Raw genomic sequence first — 25,168 nt, forward strand, 5'->3', positions numbered from 1 at the left:
CTCCTGAGTTGATGGGCCAAAAGGGGTGCATGACTCTACCTGATTCTGCCACTGTGTATTTTTGACTACTAAGTCAGTGTCTGTTCTGTGTCTGTTTTAGACCTGAATGAAAGAATTTTTGATGTTAGCTGCAATAGCTTGCTTTCATCTTCTGAAGGTACTAAAGGAGCAGATGGGGGAGATGGAGAGGGTTTGAACCTAATGTTCTTTTTCTAGCCTAGCACCAGAAGAAACTTTAAGCCCTAAAAGGAGATTCTGTTTGATGTTTGTTGAGCAAGAGCCTTCTTGTCACTTTATTTTTATATTGTATTCAAAGTGGCTTCTTTCTGGTTTTAACCTTACTGAGGTGTGAGAGGGAGAGGAATGTTCTGCTATGTATGTGTGTGAGAGAGAATGTTATAGAACCAAACTGGGGCCTACTCACCTGGCACAGTAAAACTAAATACCCACACAGAGGAACATAGCAATAGGTGTTTACTGCAGAGTGCTAAGCAGGGAGGACAGGCAGCTAAATGCTCAAATCCTGGCCTCCCCAATGACTTGCAGGCAAGGATTTTTAAATGCAGGGGTGAGTTTCAGGAAAGCAGAAACTACAGGCAAAATCATACATCAATACAGGGAGATTACACATTGGTTTAAGTTTAAACGTTTGAGATATCTTGAAGCAGGGGCTTACATGTTGTAGGTAGATTCAAAGATCTTCTGATTTGCCATTAGTTAAGGAAGAGAAGCTTTGTTTAAAAATTTATGGTCAGTAGAAAAATGTTAACTGGTTAGGGGGTGTGACTTTCTCCAAGCGCTGCAGGAAGAAACTTAGAACAAAAAGTGAGTTATAAAGTTTAGTTTTCACTGTCCCCTTATCTGGACTCCAAGTGTCAGTTCATCTGTTAGGTGGGGGTCTGAGCCTCTGAAAGACAATTCAGGGACGTATGTTCAGACGTTATTTTTAGTTTCTATAGGGAAAGCAAACATCTCTGGAGCTTTAACTTCTTTGGATATTGTTTTAGGCTACTGTTACCTTCTTGTTCTGGTTAAGTAGCTACCTCTGGGGCTAGCTAGATGCCTGGAATTTCCATTGAAGGAACTTAAGGATTTTCCTTTGTGAGTCCCTAAAAAAGGGAGTCCCTGCTCTGTCTCAAAAAACAGCTATCTTTGGGGACTGCTATTTAGTTTAAATAGTTACCATTTGTGAGTTTTGGCCTTTGGCCCTCCTAGTCCTTTTCTGTCTCTGAGCCTAAAGGTTTTGGTTTTAGCTATCTTCACTTCTCTCCTTGGGTAATCCTACTTACCAGTCTTGATTGGTAGAAGATTACTCCAAGTCCCTCTCTCTAGCCCAGCTCTCTTTCAAGGCCTTGAGACCCATACCCAGCCACGAGTGAACATTTCCACTTAGTTGTCTGTAGTATCCAAACACTTAACCTCTCCTGATGTTTTAAAACAAATCAACCTCTTAAATCCCATCACATTTCTCTATTCTCCTGTCTACTACCCTAGTCTAGACCATCTTCTCTTCTGGATTAAGGCAATAGCTTTCTTACAGATCTCCCTGAAGAGTGAAGCCTTCCACTGTGTTAATCCGTTCCACTCTGGGACCTAGAGTATTTTTTCTAAAATGTGTATTAATCTCCTGGATGAAACCTCTCGGTGACTTCCTTTTGTCTTTGCATGCAATTCAAATTCCTTATTATGGTTGATAGTTTTGATTACTCCTGTGGTCTCAACCCTCTTGTTGCTTCCAATTTAACTTTAAATTCTATTAGTAATTATGCTAAATTTCCTCTGGGAGGTGGGGATGGGATGGATTTTGCTCCTCTTTCTGAAATTCCATTTTTTGAGGGATAATTGACACACAGTTTGATTAATTTTGACAAGCAGGTACACTCATGCAACTAGTACTCCAATCAATATATTGTACTCTTTAGTTACTCCAAAAAGTTCTTTTGGGGCCCTTTGCCATAGGTTCCCCCTATGGCAACCACTGATCTGACTTCTATCACTATTGATTAGTTTTGCCTGTTAGAACTTCATATAAATGGAATCATAGAGCATACTTTCTTTTTCCCTGGCTTCTTTCACTTAGCTCAGTGTTTCTGATATTTATTTATTTCATTGCATGTATTAGTAGTTTGCCCTATCTTATTGCTGAGTAATATTCTGTTGTATGGATATGCCACAGTTTACTTATCCATTCATCAGTTGATGAATGCTTATGTTGTTACCAGCTTTGACTTTTAGGAATAAAACTGGTATGGACATTTGTGTTCAAGTTGTTTTTCAGATACACATTTTAATTTGCATGAGCGTTCTAATTGCTCAACATCATTGTCAACGCTAGATATTGTCAGTTTTCAATTTTAGCCATTCTTGTGGGTAATAGTATCTTGTAGTTACATTAGTTTGCATTTATCTGATGAATAAACATGTTGAGCATCCATATGCATATTGGCTATATGTATATCTTCTATTGTGACTTGTCTGTTTAAATATTTAGCTTGTATTTTTAAATTGGGTTGTCTTATTAAGTTTTGAGTTTTTAAATATGGCCAGGCAGCAAGGTGGCTCACGCCTGTAATCCCAGCACTTTGGGAGGCCGAGGCGGGTGGATCACCTGAGGTCAGGAGTTCGAGAGCAGCCTGACCAACATGGTGAAACCTCATCTCTAGTAAAAATACAAAAATTAGCCTGGGATGGTGGTGCATGCCTGTAGTCCTAGCTGCTTGGGAGGCTGAGACAGGAGAATTGCTTGAACCCGGGAGGTGGAGGTTGCGGTGAGCCGAGATTATGCCACTGCACTGCACTCCAGCCTGGGCGACAGAGTGAGACTCCATCTCAAAAAATTTCTGGATACTAATTCTTTTTTCTGCCTTTTTTTGGTACAAGTTCTTTATCAGACTTACATACTACAGATATTTTCTTTGAGTCTGTGCCTTTTTATATCTTAACACTGTGTTTTGAAGAACAGAGGTTTTTAGTTTTAGTGAAGTCCAGTTAACACATTTTTTTTCTTTTGTGATTAGTGTTCTTGTGTCTATAAATCTTTACTTAACCCTAGATTACGGATATATTCTCATACATTTTCTTAGAAATTTTATTATTTTAGTCTTTATGTTTAAATACATAATTCATTTTTAATTTTGTGTATGGCATGAGATTGAGTGTTAGATTCATTTTAAATTTTATTTTATTCATCTAAAAATATTTATATAGTTTTTCCAGTGTCATGTATATACTTTCCCCTGAATGACTTTGGTGCCTTTGTTGAGCATCAAATTTCTAAAAAAAGTCTGCTGGGATTTTGAGACGGCATTGAATTTATGGAACAATTAAGGGAAAATTGACAATATTGAGTCTTCCAATCTGTAAACACATGTATTAGTAACTAGGGCTGTTAAAACAAAGTATCAAAACCTAGGTGGCTTAAAACAACAGAAATTATCTGTCTCACACTTCTGGAGGCTGGAAGTCTGAAATCAAGTTGTCAGCAAGGCCTTGCTCCCAGTAGGCAGTTGTCTCTTCTAGCTTCTTTTTAGTGGTTGATAGCAATCCTCGGTGTTCTTTGGCTTATAAATAAATCACTCCAATCTTTGCCTCTGTCTTTACATGGCCTTCTCCCCTGTGCGTTTGTGTGTCTGTCCAAATTTCACTGTTCTTAGAGGGACACCAGTCATTGGATTTAAAGCCCACACTAACCCGGTATGCCCTCATCTTAACTTGATTACATTTGCAAAAACCCTGTTTCCAAATGAGGTCACATTTACAGGCACCTGGGGGTTAGGACTTTGACATATCTTTTGGGGGGATACAATTCAACCCCATACTGTGTTTTATGGTTTTCATTGTGTGGATCATGCATATATCCTATTAATTTTATCTTTAAGTATTTTATCTTTATGGTTTTGATTGCAAATGGTATTTTAAAAATTTCATTTTCCAATCATTTTTTACTAATATGTAGAAATAGTTGATTTTTTTTTATATCAACCTTGTGTCTATTGAGCATACTAATTTTTATTAGTTCTAGTAGCTCTTTTGTAGGGTCTTTAGGATTTTCTACATAGACAGTCATGTTGTCTGCACAAAAGACAGTTTTTTCTTTGTTTCTAATTTATGTGCCTTATGCTTTTTCTTTTTGTGGCCTTAATGTATTTATTGGCTTTGACTTTCAATACCACGTTGAAGTGGTAGAGCAACTTACTTTGGTTGTAATCTTAGGGCAAAAGTATTTAGTCTTATTTTAAGTACAATGATGGCTATGGATTTTTTTTAATAGATGCCCTTTATATGGTGAAGAAGTTTTATTTTATTCTTAGTTTATTATCATAAATGACTATTTAATTTTGTCAAATGCATTTTTCTTACCAATTGAACTGATTGTATGATTTTTCTCAATTCTAGTAATGTTGAATTACATTTATTGTTTTTTGAATGCTAAATCAACTTTAGATTCCTAGATTCTCCACTTCTCATAATGTATTTCCTTTTTATATGCTAATGGATTTGATTTACTAATATTTTCTTAATGATTGTTTTATCTGTGTTTATAGGGGATATTGGTCTATGGTTTTATTTTCTTGTAATGTCATTGTCTGCTTTTGGATTTTCAGCATTTGATTGCCATGTATCTAGGTATAGTTTTCTTTGTGTTTTTTTTATGTTTGGTGTTCGTTTAACCTGCTTTGATGTATGGATTGATAGTTGTTATCGAATGAGAAAAATATTTCATTATTATTGCTTCAAGTATGTTAGCTCTCCTTTACATTCCTTTTCAGGGTCTAATTACTCCACTGCTTATGTTGTCCTGCAGGCTCACAGGTTCAGATTCATGTTTTTGTTTGTTTGTTTTGGCTTTTTTTCTCTCTGTGTGCATCAGGTTAGGTAATTTCTATTGATCTTTTCTTATATTGTGTTTTGTTTGCTATTAAGCCCAACTGTGAATTTCTTAGTATAGACACTATTTTTCAGCTATAGATGATCCATTGTTTCAGTTTTTTTCTTTCATTGTGTACATGTTCTCTTTTAAATCTTTGGTCTTCGGACATATTTACCATAACATTTAAGAAGTCTTTGTCTACCAATTCTATTATCTTAATCATTTTTGGGTTTTTATTGAACACTCCCCTCCACCCCAATTTTGAGGTGACTTTTTTATTTTTCCTACTAATTTGTAATTCTTGATTTGTCATCTTTTAAAGAATGTTAAGTACTGTTCTGGTAGGCAGTTTAGGAACTTGCAGATCCACCTGATCCCTTTACGCTTACTTTAAGTTTCGTTAGTGTTTCCAGTACAGCTTTCTACACTGATGGCCTAGTACTGTGTCCGGAAATGGTGGGTTCTTGGTCTCACTGACTTCAAGAATGAAGCCGCAGACCCTCGTGGTGTGTGTTACAGTTCTTAAAGATGGGGTGTCCAGAGCTTGTTCCTTCAGACGTTCAGATGTGTCTAGAGTTTCTTCCTTCTGGTGGGTTCGTGGTCTCGCTGTCAGGAGTGAAGCTGCAGATCTTTGTGGTGAGTGTTACAGCTCTTAAAGGCAGCGTGCCTGCAGTTGTTCGTTCTTCCCGGTGGGTTCATGGTCTCGCTGGCTTTAGGAGTGAAGCTGCAGACCTTTGCAGTGTTACTGCCCATAAAGGCAGCATGGACCCAAAGAGGGAGTAGCAGCAAGATTTATTGCAAAGGGTGAAAGAACAAAGCTTCCACGGTATGGAAGGGCACCAGAGCAGGTTGGGGCTGGCTGGGGCAGCATGCTTTTATTCCCTTATCTGGCCCCACCCACATCTTGCTGATTGGTCCATTTTACAGACAGCTGATTGGTCCACTTTACAGAGTGCCGATTGGTATGTTTACAATCCTTGAGCTAGACACAGAGTCACAGAGTGCTAGTTAGCTAGATACAGAGTACCAATTGATGCGTTTACAAACCTTGAGCTAGACACAGAGTACTGATTGGTGTATTTACAAACCTTGAGCTAGACACAGAGTGCTGATTGGTGCATTTACAATCCTTGAGCTAGACAGCCAGTCACAGGGTGCTAGTCCTCCAAGTCTCCTCTAGGTTAGCTAGATACAGAGTACCATTTGGTGTATTCACAAACCCTGAGCTAGACAGAGTGCTGATTGGTGTATTTACAGTCCTTGAGCTAGACACAGAGTCACAGAGTGCTAGTCCTCCAAGTCTCCACTAGGTTAGCTAGATACAGAGTACCCATTAGTGTATACACAAACTCTGAGCTAGACACAGAGTGCTGATTGGTGCACATATGATCCTCCTGCTAGATACAGAAGTTCTCCAAGTCCCTATCCAGTTCAGGAGCCCAGCTGGCTTCACCCAGTGGATCCTGCACCAGGGCTGCAGGCGGAGCTGCCGGCCAGTCCCAAGCTGTGCCTGCACTCTTCAGCCCTTGGGCTGTGGATGGGACCCGGCGCCATGGAGCAGGGGGCGGCACTTGTCCGGTAGGCTTGGACCCAGCGGGAGCCCACCACAGGGGGAGGAGCTCAGAAACAGCGGGCTATAGGTCCAGAGCCCTGCCCCTCCAGGAGGCAGCCAAACCTGGCCAGAATTTGAGTGCAGCGCCTCAGGCTGGCACTGCTGCGGGACCCGGCACAACCACCGCAGCTGCCTGGCCTGGGTGCTAAGCCCCTCACCGCCCTGGGCCGGTGACGGCCAGTCACTCCGTGTGCGGGGCCAGCCGAGAGCGCGCTGGCGCCCGCTGGAACTCACACTAGCCCGCCAGCGCAGCGCACAGCCCCGGTTCCCGCCCCTGCCTCTCCCTCCACACCTCCCGGCAAGCAGAGGGAGGAGGCTCTGGCCTCAGCCAGCCCAGAGAGGGGATCCCACGGTGCCTTGGCGGGCTGCAGGGATCCTCAAGCCCCGCCAGAGTGGACGCCAAGACCAGAGACTGAGGAGGCGCTGAAAGAGTGAGGGCTGCTAGCACATTTTCACTTGTCAGTACCTCCTAAGGTAGGGCATTTCTGGAATCTCCATGGACTGTCCCAGATATTCCCTGAGGTCTCTTCTCTGTGGTTCGTTGGGACTCTGAACTCTCCTGTAGTTGCTCTTTCCCTGGTAGTTATTTTTCTGGCCTCATGGAGTCTCATCCTGCACATACTCAGCTTAGTATTCAGCCAAAGATTGAAGGGGATCCACCCTCAGACTTCTGGAGCTCCTTGTTCTCACTGCTCCCTCCTCTCTGGCATTCAGCCCTACAAATTCCAGGTACCTCAGCCTCCCTGAGCTGCAGTCTCTGTATTCTTAGCTTTGTGAGACCTCTGCGCTCTGCAGGATTGCTCTGCCTTGCTTTCAGGTTGGGCCACTGCCTATAGGAAGGAGCCTGGGCAATGTTAGGGCTTACCTTGTTTTTTTCCATTCTCTCAGGGATCAAAGTCCTGCAGTACTTGCTGTCTAACATCTGAAAACAATATTTCATGTATCTCATATTGAAAACTTAACTTTTTAGTTGTTTATATAATGGAAGAGCTAGTCCAGTACCAGTTACCTTATAATTTATTGAACCTTGTTTATGTTTTTCATTGGCTAAGATTTAGCTCACCTCTGATAATTTGCACATGTTGCTTTTTCTGCCTGGGGCGCTTTTCCCCACTGCCTGTACCTAACAAGCTCTTATTCATCATTTTTAAGGATGAAATTACATTGTGGCATTTTTCCTGGTAGTCTTCTTTGATGTTACCAGATCCTGGGTTAATTGTCCTACTTGGTACTTATAGTACTCTGGATTTACATGTAATTGTAATTACTTGTTGTTATGCTGATTGTTTGTAGCCCCTACGAAAACCTAAGCTGTGTAAGGGGAAGGACTGTGCCTCGTTCACATTATTTCCCTTGTGCCTAACACAGTGAAGATCTCAATCTCTGTGTGTGTGTCTCCCTTTTGCAGTGTTACATGTGGAGATGAAGAAGTACTATTCAATTCCAAGTGCCTCAAGTATACTTTAGAAAATTTCTGGACTTCTACGCTGGTTTGGAGAGGGAGGCAATTATGGACAGTTGTCATTCTTTTATTCAGAAGCCTTCTTTTAAAATGTATCCTATTTCTGCCAAGATTGGTGTTTTTCTCCTTAATGTCTGTTATAATTTATATTTGCCTACAAGTATTGGTCTGTTTATAATACTACTTATAGGTGAAGTTTTTTATTTTCCCTCACCTACAAATCAGTCTCATTAAAAAAAGTATCTTTCAAGATAAACATTGTAACCACTTAGTTGCCATAGTAGTTTTGAGGAAGTTAATGTGGCCTGGTCTTTTGGGGTGTGGTGGTGGGTGCACTGTCCCATTGAGGAGACTTTGATAACAGTAGCTTTCTTAGAAAGACTTCTTTCATTATTAAATTGAAGAAGATACATCCATGATGTGCTAATCTTATTTATCTTTTGTCTATGGAAAAAGAATGTTTCCATTTTTCATTTCACAGAGTTGTGAGTGATAGCATTTTCAGATGACTAGCACAAAAATTTGTCATGATTTGGTTCAAGTTTGCCTTAAGTTTAAAATTTAAAATTAAAACTGTTGGCCTATAAGCATTTATGAGCTGTCAGTTGTTGTACTGTAGAGCCTTAGAACTGGCAGAGACCTTGAAAGTCATTTGTTCAAGCCTAGCCGAAAAGCCCCTGAACAGAGACTAGTTTGAGGCAAATACTTACATGATTTTAATTGTAGAAAGTTGTAATAAACTCTAGAAAGTTCTTAGGAAGTAAGAGTCAAATTCTGTTTTTAACAAACTTGTGCCCATGGTCCTACTTCTGCCTTATGTAATTTCCCAACATAAAGTTAAACTTCTCCTTAGGTTATTTTATATTACAACAGTTTAACACCTATTCTGTCCTTGTTTATGTTTCTTTGCCTGAAGCTTCAGTTGTAAAACTATTCCTTGTATTGTATCCCTGTCGACATTAAAATATGTCATGTAATCATGTATCATCTGCAGTGGTATTCAGAACTGAATTCATTCTTCTTATGTGACCTGTATTGATAGTGGAACATCCTTGATTTGGAAACGTACCTGATCTCATTGTCTCTCCTAAGATTGTCTTCACTTATTATCTCTCATTAATTTAGAATTTAAACATCTTAGCCTTTAAGAAAACTTTTAAAACTTATTTTCATTGTTTTATAGGTATGCAATTTATTTTATATCAAATGCAGACAATTTTTTAAAATTTTTGAAATTCAGCATACTGACATACCTTTAATTTTTTTTTTAATTTTGTAATTCAGCATGCTGATATACCTTTTGTTTTATATGCAGATTTGCTATGTGTTTTTCTGATCTACACGCCAGTAAATAAACTGTGGAACAAGACAAGATCCAATGAAGAGTCCTGTTGGTTACTTCTAGAATTCTTCCACTAGTTTGAAGAATTGGGTGGGAAAGTATTTCCGCCCAAATACATTATCTCTGGGTGTGTTTGTTCAGCTAGGAGTGTGCCTAATTGTAGCATGGGGCTCTGTTTGTCTGTTTGGTTCTTAAGAATGTCACCAGAGACTTTTTAAGTGCTTTTAGTATCATAAGATGATGTTTTCTGGGACCTGAAGCCTTGAATTATTGGTAAAGTGTCAAGGTTTTTGGGTTTTTTTACTTCTTTATACTAGGAGGAATCACATGCCATTTTCATCAAATATTCAAATACTACATGACAAAAAGTTCAGAGCTCTAAGTCAGTATTACAGAAAGGTCTTAATTGAATGGCAAAACTCCCATAGTACCATAGCTTTTAAATAAGTTTTTGATAGTTATGGAATCTTTTTTCTTAGTTTCATGTCACTTAAAATTCATACCATTTGAAGAATAAAAAGCCTTTGTTTTTAGTAAAAGAAATAAACCAAAACCTTACTCTGATTTATTACTTGTTATTAAAGTGGGCTGGAATTCAAAATGATGAGCGCACAGTTGGAGGGTTTTTACTATAGTGTTCACATCTTTTCTGTCATAAATTTGGTTATAGTTTTCTGCAGACACTACATTTGTATAAAGAACTCTGTGATAGACTATTTCTGTCCATGGGATTCCAAAATTATAGACACTGATGTCAATGCAGATGAGGTTAGCCTAATTTGGGCAAGAGAGGGACACGCTGAGTCTCTGTATGGATAGCTGAAGGCTATTGCCAAGATTGACAGGTGTCCTGTGAGTGTCAGAGAGCCCCAGGGATAAAATTTTCTCTTGGATTACTTCTCTAAGAAACAATGAACAAAGTCATATTTTCTTTTCTATTGATCACACTCATAAAATAGTGAGGTCTACTTTTAACTCAGCTTTTCTGATATTAGCCTTATAAACCCCAGAAAGGTAAAAAGTTTTATACTTTCTTCTTATAGTATCAGATTCTGTTTTTGAAAATTTTAAGTGTATCCTATGCATTAATTTTTCTAGAATAGTCACCTGATGTATTACTTTGCCATGTTTCACTAAGGATTTGAGACAACTACGAAAACAGTTAATGTAAAAGAATACATTTGCTATTAGTGTAAAAGAGGTAGCTTTATAGAATGATAAACTACATGATCCAACTCTGGAAAAATAAACTTTTAGGAGAATTATCTAAGGTATAAGCATAATATTTATTGTAAAAGAGATTTTATATTAATTTGAAACAGCATTTGTTTTATTTCATCTTATTGAAATTTTATTATTATTAAAATTTAATTATAAATCACCAAGATAAGTAGTCCTAAATGTATCTCAAAATAAGAAAAAGTTTTATAGCCATTAGGTTTATGACACTGAGAAAGTTTAGATTACTACTTTAAGAAAAACTGTGTTGCCTGAGATTTTTGTAAGATTTGAGTGATGTAAATGTGTCATTAGCAATGAAAGCTTTATGACTTTAGGCATAAACTCAATAGCCTTTTCTGCTCTAATAGGAAATTTTCTGATCTGGGGGAGTATTGTGTCTTGATTATCTCTGTATTACCGTGTCAGACGTTAGTAGAAATTAGGAAGTGGATGCTGGGGGAACCATTTTAGGGAGCCAACCTATTAACTAGCATGAGAAACGAAAGCCAAGAGCCTCGTCCTGCTGAGAATCAGAGAAGGTTTCTCGGGGCACTTGCAAACACAGTGCAAGTTCTCTTCATGGACCGTTGTGATTGCAGTTAAGTTGAGTTAAGGTGAAGCTAGAGTGGTTAGGGCATTCTCATTTCTAGGTTTTAAATACAGTAGAGTTTAATTCTGATTTAACAAAAATTTGTTGGGAGTCGACTACGAGCTGGCTATTTATGGATACCACTTACCTCCCATGAAGGGGAGGAAAATAAGGCACAGAGAAGTGGTGATTTACTCTTGGCAGTAAAGCTGGGAAATAAATCTAGGCTTTCAACTTCAAGCCCAGTAGAGTTTTGAGATGGTAGAAATAATCTAGATAGAAATTCATTTCAGTGAGACAACTTTTAGAACTTTCTTACTGCGTCTTTTTAAATCATCTCAGTTATGATTTTCTAAGTATTGTACCAAAAATAGCCATCTTGTATTTGCTTTTCAAAACTTGACTCTTTTTGAGCAGTTGATTGGAAGAGAAATGTGAAGGTGGGAAGGGTAGCATCACTGGGCCAAGCATCAAGATAGTAGGCTGATTTGGAGTGGATAGCCCAGGCCAGAGTGGCAGAGAATGACCTCGAAGCCCGGGGCCCAGGCTGCACAGCCTCTTACAGATGACCGCCAGTGTTTCCCTTGAGCATTGGCCTAAGATACATACACTCTGCTGCTCTGACTCATGCCTAGGCATCCTTCAAGTTTCATTGCTAGAACCTTATTGGAAGGCAGAGTAATCAGAGACCTTGACAGTCTCATATTAAAGCTAGTCTCATGGCAGAAATAAAAATGTTATCTGGATTTGTGCAAATATGAGTATTATAACTTGTTAGTTCCATAGCAAGAAGTGAAAAGTTTATGGCCATGTATTAAGAATGGTTTCAAGTTAGGAAAATTTGGATTTACACCTATAAATTTAATTTACACTTCATTTTGACAAGCCTAGAACTGACTTCTCTTTTAAATAAGCTCTTTGTACTGAGGATTAGATAATGAAAATAATATTATTATTTGAACTATTTTGGTTGTTTTTAAATATTTTAGGATCATTTGTGTACATTGATAATCAGATGACGTTGTCTTGTCTTGGACTGCAGTCACCTCCTGAGTGTTTCTTCAGTCAGGCCAAGCTATCTTCACCTCTCTCCGGGACCTCTGCAGTGGTGGCCTGACTGCCCATCCAGCCCCTACCCACCTCCCTATACTTGACCAAAATGGTCTTTTTAAAAAGCAAAATCTGCTACAGTACTTCAGTAGATTGAAATTCAGACAAGACACCCGCAGGTGGCCCATATAGGGCCTGGCCTCTACTCCCCAGGGCTGCAGTGTCATCTGACTCCTCCTCCCTGCACTTGAGCCGCTCTGGTCTTTCTGTCTCTCAGACTTGCTTGGCTTGGTTTTGTCTCACCCTTTGGCCCTCACGCCTGTTCTTCTGTCTGCACGATCTGTCTTCCGTCTTCACATTTTTGGGCCATCACACTTCATCTCAGGGTCATTTCAGGGATTCTGGAAGAAGTCCTTCACCTCTTAACTAGGTCAGATTCAGGTTTGCTGGCATTTCCTACCTCTGCTTCATTGTACTTGTTACAGTTACAATTTTGTGTTTATTTACATAATTTGATTAATGTTCACTCCAACCAAATTGCAAGCACCACAAGGGCAGGAACCTTGTCTGCTTTTACTTGATGCTTATATCCCTGCCATCTGGTACAGAACCTGGTACATATTAGCAGCTTGATAAGTATTTGCCGAATACTTGAATGAAAGTTTCATAAAAGGCATTTTCTCAGCAGTATTATCTGCAGCCTCTTGGTTATGAAGACGGATGAATAGAAGCATACTTTGTTATTAGAAAGCTCACTTACAGCCAAGAGAACAAGATCTGTACCAAAAATATAAGTTAGATTGCAGTTAGGGCTTGAAAATAATATGTCCTTAATTATTTGAAAATGCGCTATTAGACTAGCTTTTTTTCAGTAAGTCCAAAATGAGTGAATTATAATGTTAAGAAGCACAGATAATATGACAGCCTCTAACATTCATAAAGTAATTCTATCCCTAAAAGAAATAAAAAGTTATATAATAAGAACAAATTTCAATTAAAAATTGAAAAGATGGAATAAAATGCATTAATATTTTAAAATGTCACTGAACACTGTGCTTGTGAAACCGTTCTATGTGAAAAGAATGAAGACATTTTTAGTACTGCCACATATTTTTTGAAAGTTGTTTTAAGGCACTCTGTTAGTATTAAGATCGTAGAAGTGTTTGGGGCTGGCCTGAGTCCTCTTTTTGCCTACATTTTGTTAGACTGTTAGGTCAGCCCTCACTAAAGTCTTTTCCCTCCCCTCTTCCAACATTACTTAGGCAGTTCTACCCCAACCCTGGGTTTGTGGCATGAAGCATGCGCTGGGTAAGAAGGCTGGCTGGGTAGTGCATTCCCAGAGGAGTCAGGTGATCACTGTTGGAAGGCAGCTGCTTGAGGTCCAAGGCAGTCAGTGTCCCCTCTCTTTTGCCTCGGGACAGCTGGTTATTTATCAGACTCCTAAGAAGTTTTCCTTGCTCCCTAGTAGAAGAGAGAGATTATGCAGCGGGCTTTTGATTGATCCAATGGGAATTACATTGATCTGGTGTCTGGCCTTGGTTCTTATCAAGTGGATCACCTCTAAGGTAGGCCATCTTTATTTTTAGGATGGTGACACTCATCATTATTAGTTTACATATTTGATAGGAATTAAATAGCTCGACGATTTTCTCCCCCTTTTGCCTCAGTTTTTATTCTCTGATTAAAAGAGCTGTGAGTTTCATCGGTCGGCCAAAGCACTTAAATTTACTACTTGTAGTTTTTATTCTTATCCCACATTATTTCTTGTTAAGGGCTTTTTATAGCATCTTTCCCCAATATCAAAGCAACATTCCTCAGTATCACTGCCTTAAAGAAGTTTTTATGACTAAAGAAGTTTAACTTTTAAGATTATGAAATTAAGTTATACTTTTGGTGTATATATTTTAAACATTCTCTCGGAGAAAATTTAATGACACTTGCGTATTTAAAGTGTAATGTTGAGGATTTCTAAACAATTATAAACTTTTTAAAAATGAAAAACCACCCTCTATCATGTTTTCTCTTAAGGTCTTACTACTGCTAAAATACATGCCTTAGCTATAATATATTGACATAAATGTAGGATTACATATATGTTGTTTTTGAAGTTGAATTCTAAATGTCAGGCTTGAGAAATTCTTGATAGAATGCTAGCTAGCCATTTGCCATCTGGACAAGGGTCTAAAACTAAAATAAAAAATATTTAAAATTATACTGTTTGAAATTATTTTTTTCTATTCTTCTATAAAAGTGATTATATCTTTCATCCACCACACAGCTTTTTTTCTTTCTAGATTGAGAAACTGAATTTTTAAGGCTATCACTTAACTGAGAAACAGAGCTTCTATAAAGTTAATTTTTTTTCTCAAGCAAGATTTTAATACCCGCTATGTAATTTTCCACGTTTAAACATAACATTTTAAGCATAATTATCTCTTAAGTTGGTCTTCTTTTCTTAGTGAATAAGATTGAAGAAATCTCTTAAAGAAAAATAATGTATTCAGATTTAAAAATCTTTGTGTTTTAAAAGTTAAGAATTAATTTTGTTGCAGTGACAGCTATTTTCTTGTTTTTAAAGGATTGGCTTGCCAAGTTGTTGAATGAAGGTCAAGTTAATGTTAATAATGCATTAGTTGTCTTGTGGGTGTTTTCAGAGACTTTACTTCCCCCCGCCCCCCGTAGAGATGAGGTCTTACTCTGTAGCCCAGGCTGATCTCAAACTCCTGGGCTCAAGCAATCCTCCTGCCTCAACTTCCCAAAGAACTGAGGCTATAGATGTGAGACAATGCACCTGGCCTCTAGACTTTACCGTTTTAATGACCACCAAAAAATCACGTTGTTTTTAAACAGAAAGAATGCTAATATTTTATTTTTTAAAAAAAATGGTGAAAAAAGAAAGAAGAATGGGAAGGCTACTATTTGGTAGATCAGTGCAATATTTGAATACTTTAGCCACTCAAATACAAGCGTGTTTTTCTAGCATATGTAAGATGACTACTCTGAAAAAGCTCATTTCGCTATGTCAGAGGAAATTGACTTCACAACTTTGGCTGGGCTTCATCTTTTGCTATATTATTGTTTTTTTGCTAGTGTTGCCAAAAATTTTATTCAGTGCTCCTGTGTGTAAGCCCTTTAACCATCAGTTTATGAATCTGCAAAATGGAACTAATAAAGCCTACTTTATAGAGATCTTGTGTGGGTTAAGTGAGATTTTGTGTGAAAAACACTTGGAACATTTTTTTGGCACAAGGAGCACAGCAAGTGTTAGTTAATATATTATTACTCTTACCATGTAATGGAAATGCACTTGCTTTTGCTAATAAATCATTTAGTGGAAAACTTGGAACAGAATAAAAACAATGGCACTTAAAATATCTTTGCTGGGTTTTAAAACATGTCTGTCTTTAAAAGTTATGTATTAACTAATATTGGGAACAACTTTTACACCTTTTATCATTTACCTTCAAGTCAAATCTTTTGTGGAAGCATGATTCACCCTAATTCAAGGTGAGTCTTACCAGGGCACTCAGAACTCCTGTTAGTGAGGCAGTGGGTCCTTTGGTGCTTTACAGTTTAACTTGTTTGTGCTACTGCTGTCAGTTTCTGATTAGCTCAGCCTCGCCCATGTTTTGACCTATACTAGTTTGCTTTACAAGCTGTTCCCAGGATGGCTAAATTAGAAAAGTCACGAGTAGAAGCCTCTCAGTTATTTCCATTCACTGGTGAACTGAGGTGGGAATGTGGGTGATAGCTCTGAGAGTTTTATGACTGACAGTGTGACACAGGATTTTGATGAAATTTGTTTTACTGTAATTAAAAAGAAAATTCTAGTAGTATATGATTTTCAAAATGATAATCTTTAAAGAAATCTTTGTTACATGTGCAGCAGTCTTATATAAAAGTAGATATAATTATTTTTAAAACAACATGATTCTAACACCGAGGTCAAATTTTTATTGTTAGAACTCATAATTTATAGTTTTTTTTCCAAAATGAGTTACTGTAGATTATTCTACCTACCTACTTTAGATTATTCTACCTAGTGAGAGAGCTTAATATTCATTTTAATTTTAATTCTTAAGTGGGTAGGTGAATGAATTATCACTCAGGATGTATTTGTTGATGGGTTCAGATATATATTTTAAAATCCATTCTTTAAAAACAGTTTTGGTCTCATTTGGATTTATTTCATAAAAGCTATGTCTTGTGGTTCAGTATAGCATTTAAGCTAAGTATTTGTAGACTAGCCTTACTTAAATTAGTACCTTATAATGAATAGAAAAACTTGGATATTTTGCACAGCCCTGTGTAATTTGTATCTATTTTAAAATTAAACTCTGCCTTTTTTGCTTAATAAATTAAGATTAATACAGACCCTACCATTTTAATATCTAAATTAGTGCTTCTATAAATGAGGCTAAAATGATTACCTTAATAAGTTTAATATGCCATGGTGTTATCTAGACTATGTGCATTACCCAGTTTTTGACTTAATATTATTTTGTGATGTTTAACAGAGTGCCAATAATATTGGTCAGTCTTTCACAATCATTAATGTGTGAAGTGATACATATTTTACCTTTCTAACTAGCAACTGTTATAGTAAATACCCTTCCTACATTAAAAAAAACAACAACATAATAATAATGTCAACTCCCCTCCTAAAGAGAACTGTTGGAGATAACACCTTAAAATTTATTTTAACAAGTTATTTATCTGAGTTGTTACTGGACACTATCAAATTGATAGGTCATGACAAGTTATTACATAGTATCTGCAGTCATTAATTTGCTTTAGCTGATAGAAATATTTATTGCCACATATGCCCTTCCTAGGCTACTAGGTTTACCCCTAGATTGGTGGTGTTGAGGAGAGACCTGTAATCTAGTAAGCTAAATATGTTGGGGAGGGGATTCTCACAGTCGCTGTGAGTGGTGCCTTTTAACAGTGGCTGTTTCCTCCAGAATAAATAACATGAAACACTGCAGGAGGCTTCCTTAGGATATTCTATTAGTGGAAGACACTTTAAGCATGATACCAGGAGTGTAGTCTATATGATTTGGTCCCTTGGGATTTAAGATCATGCTTTTCTTTGTAGTAGATTTTTATTTTATTTTTCAATTTTAATTTTATTTTGTGAATATATGATAATTACACACACTGCAAGACTCAAAAAGTACAAAGATAAACATTGAAAAGCCCCTCTCCTACCTCTGTATCCCTCAGCCTCCTTGGAGACACCCAGTGGTGATAGTTAGAATTTTATTTTTGTTTGAAATTTTTTTTCCTCTTATATTTCATGAACTGTGTTTTTTTAAGGACTTGTGAAATCATGTAAGATTTTAATTGATATTTTTCTCTTAAAAGTCAAGCATTAAGGATATAATAACTTAATATTTTGGGTAGTTGTTGCACACTAAATCCAAGTGAGGGCTTTAAGTAAATTTTCAATATGATGAGAGTAAAAAATGTGATTTTTTTTTTTTTTTTTTTTTTTTTTTGAGATTTGTAGGTATGTGTTGAGGAGTTGTAAATCCCATGCCAGAATTTTGTGAGGGAACACGATCATTAATCTGATATGTAAAAATACAATCTCATTGCTTTAATATGTATTTCTTTTGTTAATGAAGTCAAGCATTTTTTTGTATTTATTTATTTTTCCCTTGTGAATAGTATGTTTATGTCCTACCTATTTTTCTACAGCTCTTTAGTCTTTTTCTAACTAGATTTGTAAGACAAAATTTTTTTTTGGTGGGGAGATAGTAGAGGAAAATTAGCCCTTTGTCATATCAGTTGAACTCACGTTTCTGTGTTTGAAGTTTATCCTTTACTTTGTTAATGGTATCTTTTACCATCATAATTTAACTTTTAAGTGGCCAAATTTGTCAGTGTTTCCTGACTTAGGGATTTTTATAGGATAGTTAGAAAGGCCTTCCTATTTAAGACTTTTACAAATATAGTCCTATTTTCTTTTAATACTTTCATGCTTTAATTTTTAACATTTAAACATTGTTCCATGTGTAATATGTTTTGGAGCAGAAAGGTAGTAATGTAGCTTTATGTTTTTCTAGATAGCACCACTTAATCTAACATTATTTATTAAAAATCAATGTTTCCTCCACAGATTCTAAGTCCTGTATTTATCATATACAGAATCACTGTGTACTCTTGGATTTGCTTCTAGAGTCTCTATTGATTATTTTCTCTGTTTCTTTGCAATGTCACACTATTTTGTTCATATCCCATAGTGCTAGTCCATTTCCCACCCTCCCCCTTTTTTTTTGAGACAGGGTCTCACTCTGTCTCTCAAGCTGAAGTGCAGTGGTACCATCATAGCTCACTGCAGCCTCCAACTCCTAGGCTCAAGGGATCCTCCTGCCTCAGCCTCCCAAGTAGCTGGGATTATGGGTGTGTGCCACCATGCCTGGCCTATTACTACTTAAACATTTTTTTTTTTTTTTTTTTGGCTTGTTAATTCAACTGATTTTACTGATCACTTTTGACATGCTAGGGACTGTTCTAAATGTTGAGATTTATCCTAGATCTGGGAAAATAGCAGTGACTGAAGACCCTGCCTCCACAGAACTTAGATTCTATGTCTAAACTGTGGTTTGGTCAATTTTATCTTCCTCATTTTTAAATCTATCCTCACTTATATCCATTCTGTTAGTCACTAATTTATTCATCAATATATTTATTAGTTATTTATTTGTAGTAAGTCCATTTAGTCATTCATTTACCAAATTTTTATTTAGAACTTACTAAATAATAGATCCTGTTTTAGAGACCAGGGATGCAGTGATGACTAAGATAGACAAAGTTTCTGCTCTTGTGGAGCTTTTAGTAACATGCAGACAAGACAACTTCAGCCGCATGCTACACAGAGGACTGACGTAGGGAGCTTTGGAAGAGGGTGGCTTCTAGGTGGCTATAGATTTCATAGTCAGGTAATCTCTCTCTGAAGAGATGACGCTTTGTCTAGAAGCTGCAAGGTAAGAAGGGAATAGTGAAGCAGTGATCCAGGACGAGGGAACAGCAATTGGAAAGGCTGTATATTTGGTGTAGATGAGGAAAAGCAAGGAGGCCAGCTTGGCTGTCTCCTAGCAGTGGGGGAGGCCACAGTACAAGAGGGCACAGAGGTAGGCAGGTCACCGAGGACTCTCGAAAGTAAAGCTTGGGGAGCCCCAAGTGTGATGGGGAGCCTTTGGAGGAGTTTGAGCAGAAGCTGAAGTGCTTACTTTTGCTCTTATATGAAGCGTGGACTGGGATCCAAAGAGATGCAGCAGGAAAGCCAGTGGATTGTCCTTTCCTTTCTTTTCTATTAATATTTGGCAACTCCTATTGATCCCTTTTGAGTCAACACAGATGTCACCCCAAAACCTTTACCGACTTACTCAAACAGATTAAATTTCCAAAGAGAGGCTGCATGTGTCTCTCTTTGTATCCATTTTTATGGTAGTTCTTAACCATACTGTATTAGAATTATTTGTTGTCCCCATTCCCCAGAGATTTCAAGAACAGGTACCATATCTAATTTCATTTTGTATATCCAGCTTCTCTTGCACAGTGCTTCACAAATAATAAATGATGAATACATGTTTGTTGAGTTGAATTTTATATCATATTTAATTGTCATGTATTATAATGCATATTTTTTTTTCTAGAGGCGTGGAGCTATTTCCTATGACAGTTCTGATCAGACTGCATTATACATTCGTATGCTAGGTAAGCATTATTTATTTTATACCAATATCAGTTAATTTTGTTATTATCTGTTGTTATTTGAGTTTGAGGTATCTTTCATTAGGTAGCTTTTCATTGCTGTTTGTAGCAGAAATAACCTATTCATGGAGTTTAGAGTCTAGAAACAAATATTGAATGTGATGTGAATCAAGAGAAGCATTTTAGAGTTACAGATAATTGAGAAATCTTTGGCCTAATAACTGGGACACTGTCATTAGTACACAGTTTCAAATTGCATCTTGAACATTCTTCATAGAAAATAGTGTTAGATTTGTACAGTGGCTAAATACCAAATAGATGAATGCCAGCATGGACAAAGGTGAGGCCATGAAATACCTGCTCAGATCATCCTGTGACTAGATGTATTTTGTTCTCAGCTGGCTGGCAAGGAAGACCATTTGACTTCTAGTTCTGGTGCTTAAATTTTTTATGTATTAGTCAATTCCACAAGGTGAAATGAATTTAGATATGTGCGTATATATTTCTAATTTTCTTTTTCTCTTTTTCTCTGTGCCAGATTTCTGTCTTCATCCATGTCTCCTTCATCCTTGCACTTCAACTCATAGTATTAAACATGCATATTAAGATTCCAACAGGCACATTTATTCGTTTTTTGTTAGAAGACTCTCCTATGACTCCTCCTCAGCTCAGAATTCCTCCCTCAACTTTATGATACTGATCTATCCTTATTCTTCACCTACTTTTGTTTTCTCCTTTGCCACCTTCACTAATTCCTTTTCATACTTTTAAGCTGAAATGTTCCCCAAGGTTCTGTTTTAACTCGTATTCCTTTTTGTCCTCTTTATTTTATCTTGTGTATCTTACCTGCCTCAGTTCTTTTCTATTCCAGTACATATTTTCCCCCCACGAATGCACAGCCTTTTTCTCCTTGCTGTCTCCATCTTTCTCTAATAAACATGTTCAGGATTCCGCTGTCCTTAAGACAGAGCTTTGCATTCATATTTTCTTTAACTTTGTAAAACATCTCCATGTAAATGTTATGGATATCTCAAACTTAACATGTCTAAAGCAAAACATTTGTGTTCCCCATGTCTGTCTGTTCTGCAGTCTTTTGCCATCTCAGTAAATATAACTCCATTCTTCCTGTCATCAGGTCAGAAACCTCAATTTTTTACTTCCTATTTCTTACACACTCCATATTGAATTCATCAGCAGATCCTACTGGTTGATACCTTTAATACACTCAAATCTCACCACACCAATGCTGTTACCACCACATTTATTACTTACTCCTTAACTGGAGGCCCTGTGTCTACCTGTGTTCCCTGACTGACTCTGTTCTCATCACACCTAGAGGGAACCTTTTCAGACATAATCTGACTTCTCTATTCATAAGTCTTTGATGGCCGCAAATGTCTAGCACGATCTGACCCCACTGCCTCTCCACCCCACCCCCACCGGTTCCCCTCACTCACCTTGCTCCTGCTGCGCCGGCCTCTTGGCTTGCCCTTGACCTTGCCAAGCATGCTTCTGTCTCGGGGAGTTTTATGCTCTCTCTTCCTCATGCCTGGAAGCCTCTTCCTCCCTGGCTCCTGCCTCGCTTCCTTCAGGTCCCTGCCCAGACGCCTCCTTTTCAGTGAGGCCTTCTCTGACTGCACTAATGAGTCACCCTCCCCTGCTCCTCTCTTGCTATTCCTCTTACCTTTAGTTTTGTCCATGTAACTCATCATCTTCCACTGAAATTTGGTATTTATTATTTGTGTCATCACACAAAAAGATAAGCTTCGTGAGGACAGTGAAGGGACTTTATGTATTTTGCCCTCTGCTGTATTTCCAGTGCTTGACTTGTTAACGTTTGTTGCAGCGTGAAGGAATGGCCACAGGACAGGTGACTAGTAATTGTGGGATGGAATTATAGTCGATGAAGTGAGCCTTGGAGGAAGTGATGGTCTTACTGAGAGAAACAGAGTAAGCAGGAGTGCCCTCTAAGCAAGCCAAATTGCGAGAGCACAGGAATAGAGGCTGAAGATTTAAAGGTTATGAACTTGGAGGCTATAAAAGTGTACTGGGAAAAGTGCTGTGTTTGGAACTCACGGAGCTGGGTTTAAATCCTGACTCACCCTTTGTACTAGCTTTGTGGCATGGAGCATGCTATTTAACTTCTCAAAGTCAAGTTTTTGAATCTGTAAAATGAGGATTAAGATTCCTATCTCTGAAGGTTGACGAGAGAAGAAAATAAAATAATGCCTGCAAAACACAAAAAAGAGCGTCTAGACCATGGTTGCTATGGTTATGTTGCTGTATAGAAAAATAAATGTGGAAGTAATGTGGGCACATGTAGGAACCACACTGAGCTTACAAAGACCAAAGTTTAAGACTCAGCTAAAGGCCTTGGGTGTACCTGCTGTCAGTGAGAAAAGAGTGATTAATCAGGTTGACTTTAAAACAAAATCTTTAACATTTTAAGTTTTTACACATTTATGAAATTGCAAACTGCTTGAAAATAAGTAATATATTTTCCATTTTTCATATCCCTTTTAGCCCATACTATAGTGCTAGGCACAGTCGGCTCAAGTTTTGTGCTGAGGATTTTCAACCTCCTGTAAAACAGATACTGTTTCCCAATGGCCTTTTTAAAGAAAAAAAAAAACGTTGCCCATATGAATAACATGTTAGGTCGTCTTATCATATACTTGAATCCTATTTCAAAAGGCTAACTTATTAAAATATAGATTATAATAATTATTGTAGGGGTAGATTTTAAAAAGTCCTCCTCATTCAGCCGTACAGTTCATTACTGAAATTTTGTGAACTCTTTCAAATAAATCAGCTCCTAACTTCCTGTTCCACATATATCATCAGTGGGCTGTCACTTACGAATATGATACCACATGGACCTTTGTTGCTTATGGAAGCTTCTTCCTGAGCGATAACCTTCTAAACTTATGTTTTATTCTTGATTCTGTCCAGGAGATGTACGTGTAAGGAGCCGAGCAGGATTTGAATCAGAAAGAAGAGGTTCTCACCCGTATATTGATTTTCGTATTTTCCACTGTAAGTGTTGGTAGACATGATGTTTCTCTCAGACTTTCACTACAAATTTTAATAAAATTACATAGTTTTCCAAGGGAAAAAGAATACCAGAAAAAAAATCTATTATGTTTGGAATGTTTTTAAAACCTAAGTCATGTATGTAAATGACACTATTTCTAGGTAATCTTAGTAAATACTTAAGAGACAATTAGAAGAGGAAGATACTAAAATATGAAAGTTGATACAGCTTTTCTCTTCTCCTCTGATTTATTACTTTATTTCTTTAAAAAGATTTTTTTTAAGTTGTTGTATTCCAGATGGTTTGTCTTTGCTACTTCAAATAAAATGTTTTTGTGCAAATGATATTTTATGAAGATGTTTCACTAGATTAGCAAAGTGTTATCTTTTCGGTTTATTTGAAAATGTGTATCACCTTTAAAGATGCCTGGTCGAGTGCCTGTTCAAAAACAAACATTCTATGTGGATTTAGCCTATAGTGGAGGGAAAGGGGAAAAAACAGAACTTCTAAACGCCTTAAGTATTAAACATATTAAATCTGTTTGTGGAGGAGTTCCACTTTCAGTAATGTTGGCTAAAGTAATTTGGATTGATAATCTAAAAAATGAGAAAAATTATTCAAAATATAAAAGACATGTATGTTGTATTCAAATGTATCTGAATGCTATTGAGGCAGAGAGATAAGCCCAGCACTTCAGGCTACTATTCTTCTTAGTAGCATGTACTGATTCTGGGAAAGGTGAATTAGAAGATGAGCAGAGCTTTTTATGGACACTTAGGGATAGAGAAACAAAAACAGGTGTTTAGAGCTCAGCAAGGCTGGAAGGTTGGGGCTGGTAAGCCATTCAGGCTTCGTTTGGAATCCTAAAGTGCTATGCTTTAGAAATAAATCCCAACTTTGAAATATCTCACTCACCGAATACATTAAGGTGATCTGTGACTCGTGTTTCTAGCCACCTGCTGGACAGAGATGTAACTCATCCCTTAAGTTTGCTAGCTGCAAACAGAGCCCTGGGATATGTCCTAGGCAAAGAGTAGTCAGGGCTTTGTGTTCTTGAGACATCAGTAAGAATGTGTAGGGACCCTCGGGGCCTCCAAGGAGGATTAACTTTCCAGTAACAAATGACCCCAAAACTTACTGGCATAAAACAACTATTTTTAATGCTCATGATTCTGAGAATCAGGAATTCAGTCAGGGTGTATCAGGTTTGGCTTGCCTGTGCTCTACAGTGTCTTGGTCTGTGATTGGAATGGTTCAGACAGCTTAAAAATGGCTGGGATAGTGGCAATGGAGCCTTATGTCCCGGGTCTTGGTCCATCTCATGTCATCTCCCAGGGCTGGAACCTCCAAGATGGCTTCTGCACTATTAGGTGCCAACATTTTTCTGTCTCCATAAATGGCAGTCTCAGGGAAGTCTTAGGGGTAATTGGACTAACTACATGGCAGCTACTTTCTGCCAGAGCAAACATTTCAAGAAAGAGGAAGTGTGAGGACTCATAGTGTCTGAAGATGTGGGCCCAGACCCTGGCATAACATCACATTTCCATATTCTGTTGATTAGCCGTGTCACACAGCTTGCTCAGAGTCGCGGAGAGAAGACACAGCCCTCCCTCCACCCTGGTTGTCAAAGGGATGCAAGGTCAAAACCTTTTTAATCTCCCATCTGTAATCTGGCACAAAATGTTTTGAAAAAGTAATTAAGGTCCTAGAAGGAGAGGAGAGGGTAAATGTAGCAGGAGCAGTCTTTAAAGAAGCAATGGCTGAGAAATCTCTAGAAGTTGATAGAAGACATTAAGGCACAGATTCAGGAAGTATTATAAATCTCAAGCAGAGTAACATTAAAAGAACATCACACCTAAGTGTACCATAGTACATGTTGATACTACAACATGACAAGGATGTGGTTGTCATCCACATCCTTGACTAATAGATTTTAGTCATAGCAGGAGCATGTGCTCATTTCTCTGATTAGATCACATTTCACAAAACACACTAGATTACAAACAAAAAATAACAGCCAAATCGCTCATGAATAAGGAGGAAACGTCCTAAATAACATATTATCAAATTATATCTATAACACAAAGGGAGAATTAATATATTTTGACCCAATTCATATTTTTCCAGGAATATAAGGTTGGTTTAACAGTGAAAAATCAATCAGTGTAATTCACTATATTAATAAAATAAAGGAGAAAAGTTACGGATAGGTTAATATGTTAATGCTGAAATGGCAGTGCTAAAAGCCAAGATGACCAAATGCTAA

At 37.6% G+C, this 25,168-nt stretch overlaps 2 protein-coding genes across 4 annotated transcripts in view; one reads left to right on the forward strand and one right to left on the reverse strand.

The window, feature by feature from the left end:
• Nucleotides 1–25,168, reverse strand: part of VXN (vexin) — a 965,102-nt gene that overhangs the window by 738,569 nt on the left and 201,365 nt on the right. The gene's annotated exons all lie outside the window — the stretch shown is intronic.
• The window catches only part of PDE7A (phosphodiesterase 7A), a 128,279-nt gene that overhangs the window by 39,964 nt on the left and 63,147 nt on the right, over nucleotides 1–25,168 (forward strand). For 2 of the 3 annotated variants that reach the window (XR_007728322.1, XM_050802059.1), the window contains exons 1-3: nucleotides 10,662–13,711; nucleotides 19,811–19,871; nucleotides 22,821–22,904. Coding sequence is in view for 2 of the 3 variants with exons in the window: in XM_050802059.1 (XP_050658016.1) it covers nucleotides 13,439–13,711; nucleotides 19,811–19,871; nucleotides 22,821–22,904 (418 nt within the window). In the remaining variant the exon portion in view is untranslated. Of the gene's footprint in view, nucleotides 1–10,661; nucleotides 13,712–19,810; nucleotides 19,872–22,820; nucleotides 22,905–25,168 lie in introns of those variants that run through there. The other variant, XM_050802060.1, reaches the window with a different exon arrangement.

Source organism: Macaca thibetana, chromosome 8, assembly GCF_024542745.1.
Source record: "Macaca thibetana thibetana isolate TM-01 chromosome 8, ASM2454274v1, whole genome shotgun sequence".
In the NCBI taxonomy this organism is placed as follows: Eukaryota; Metazoa; Chordata; class Mammalia; order Primates; family Cercopithecidae; genus Macaca; species Macaca thibetana.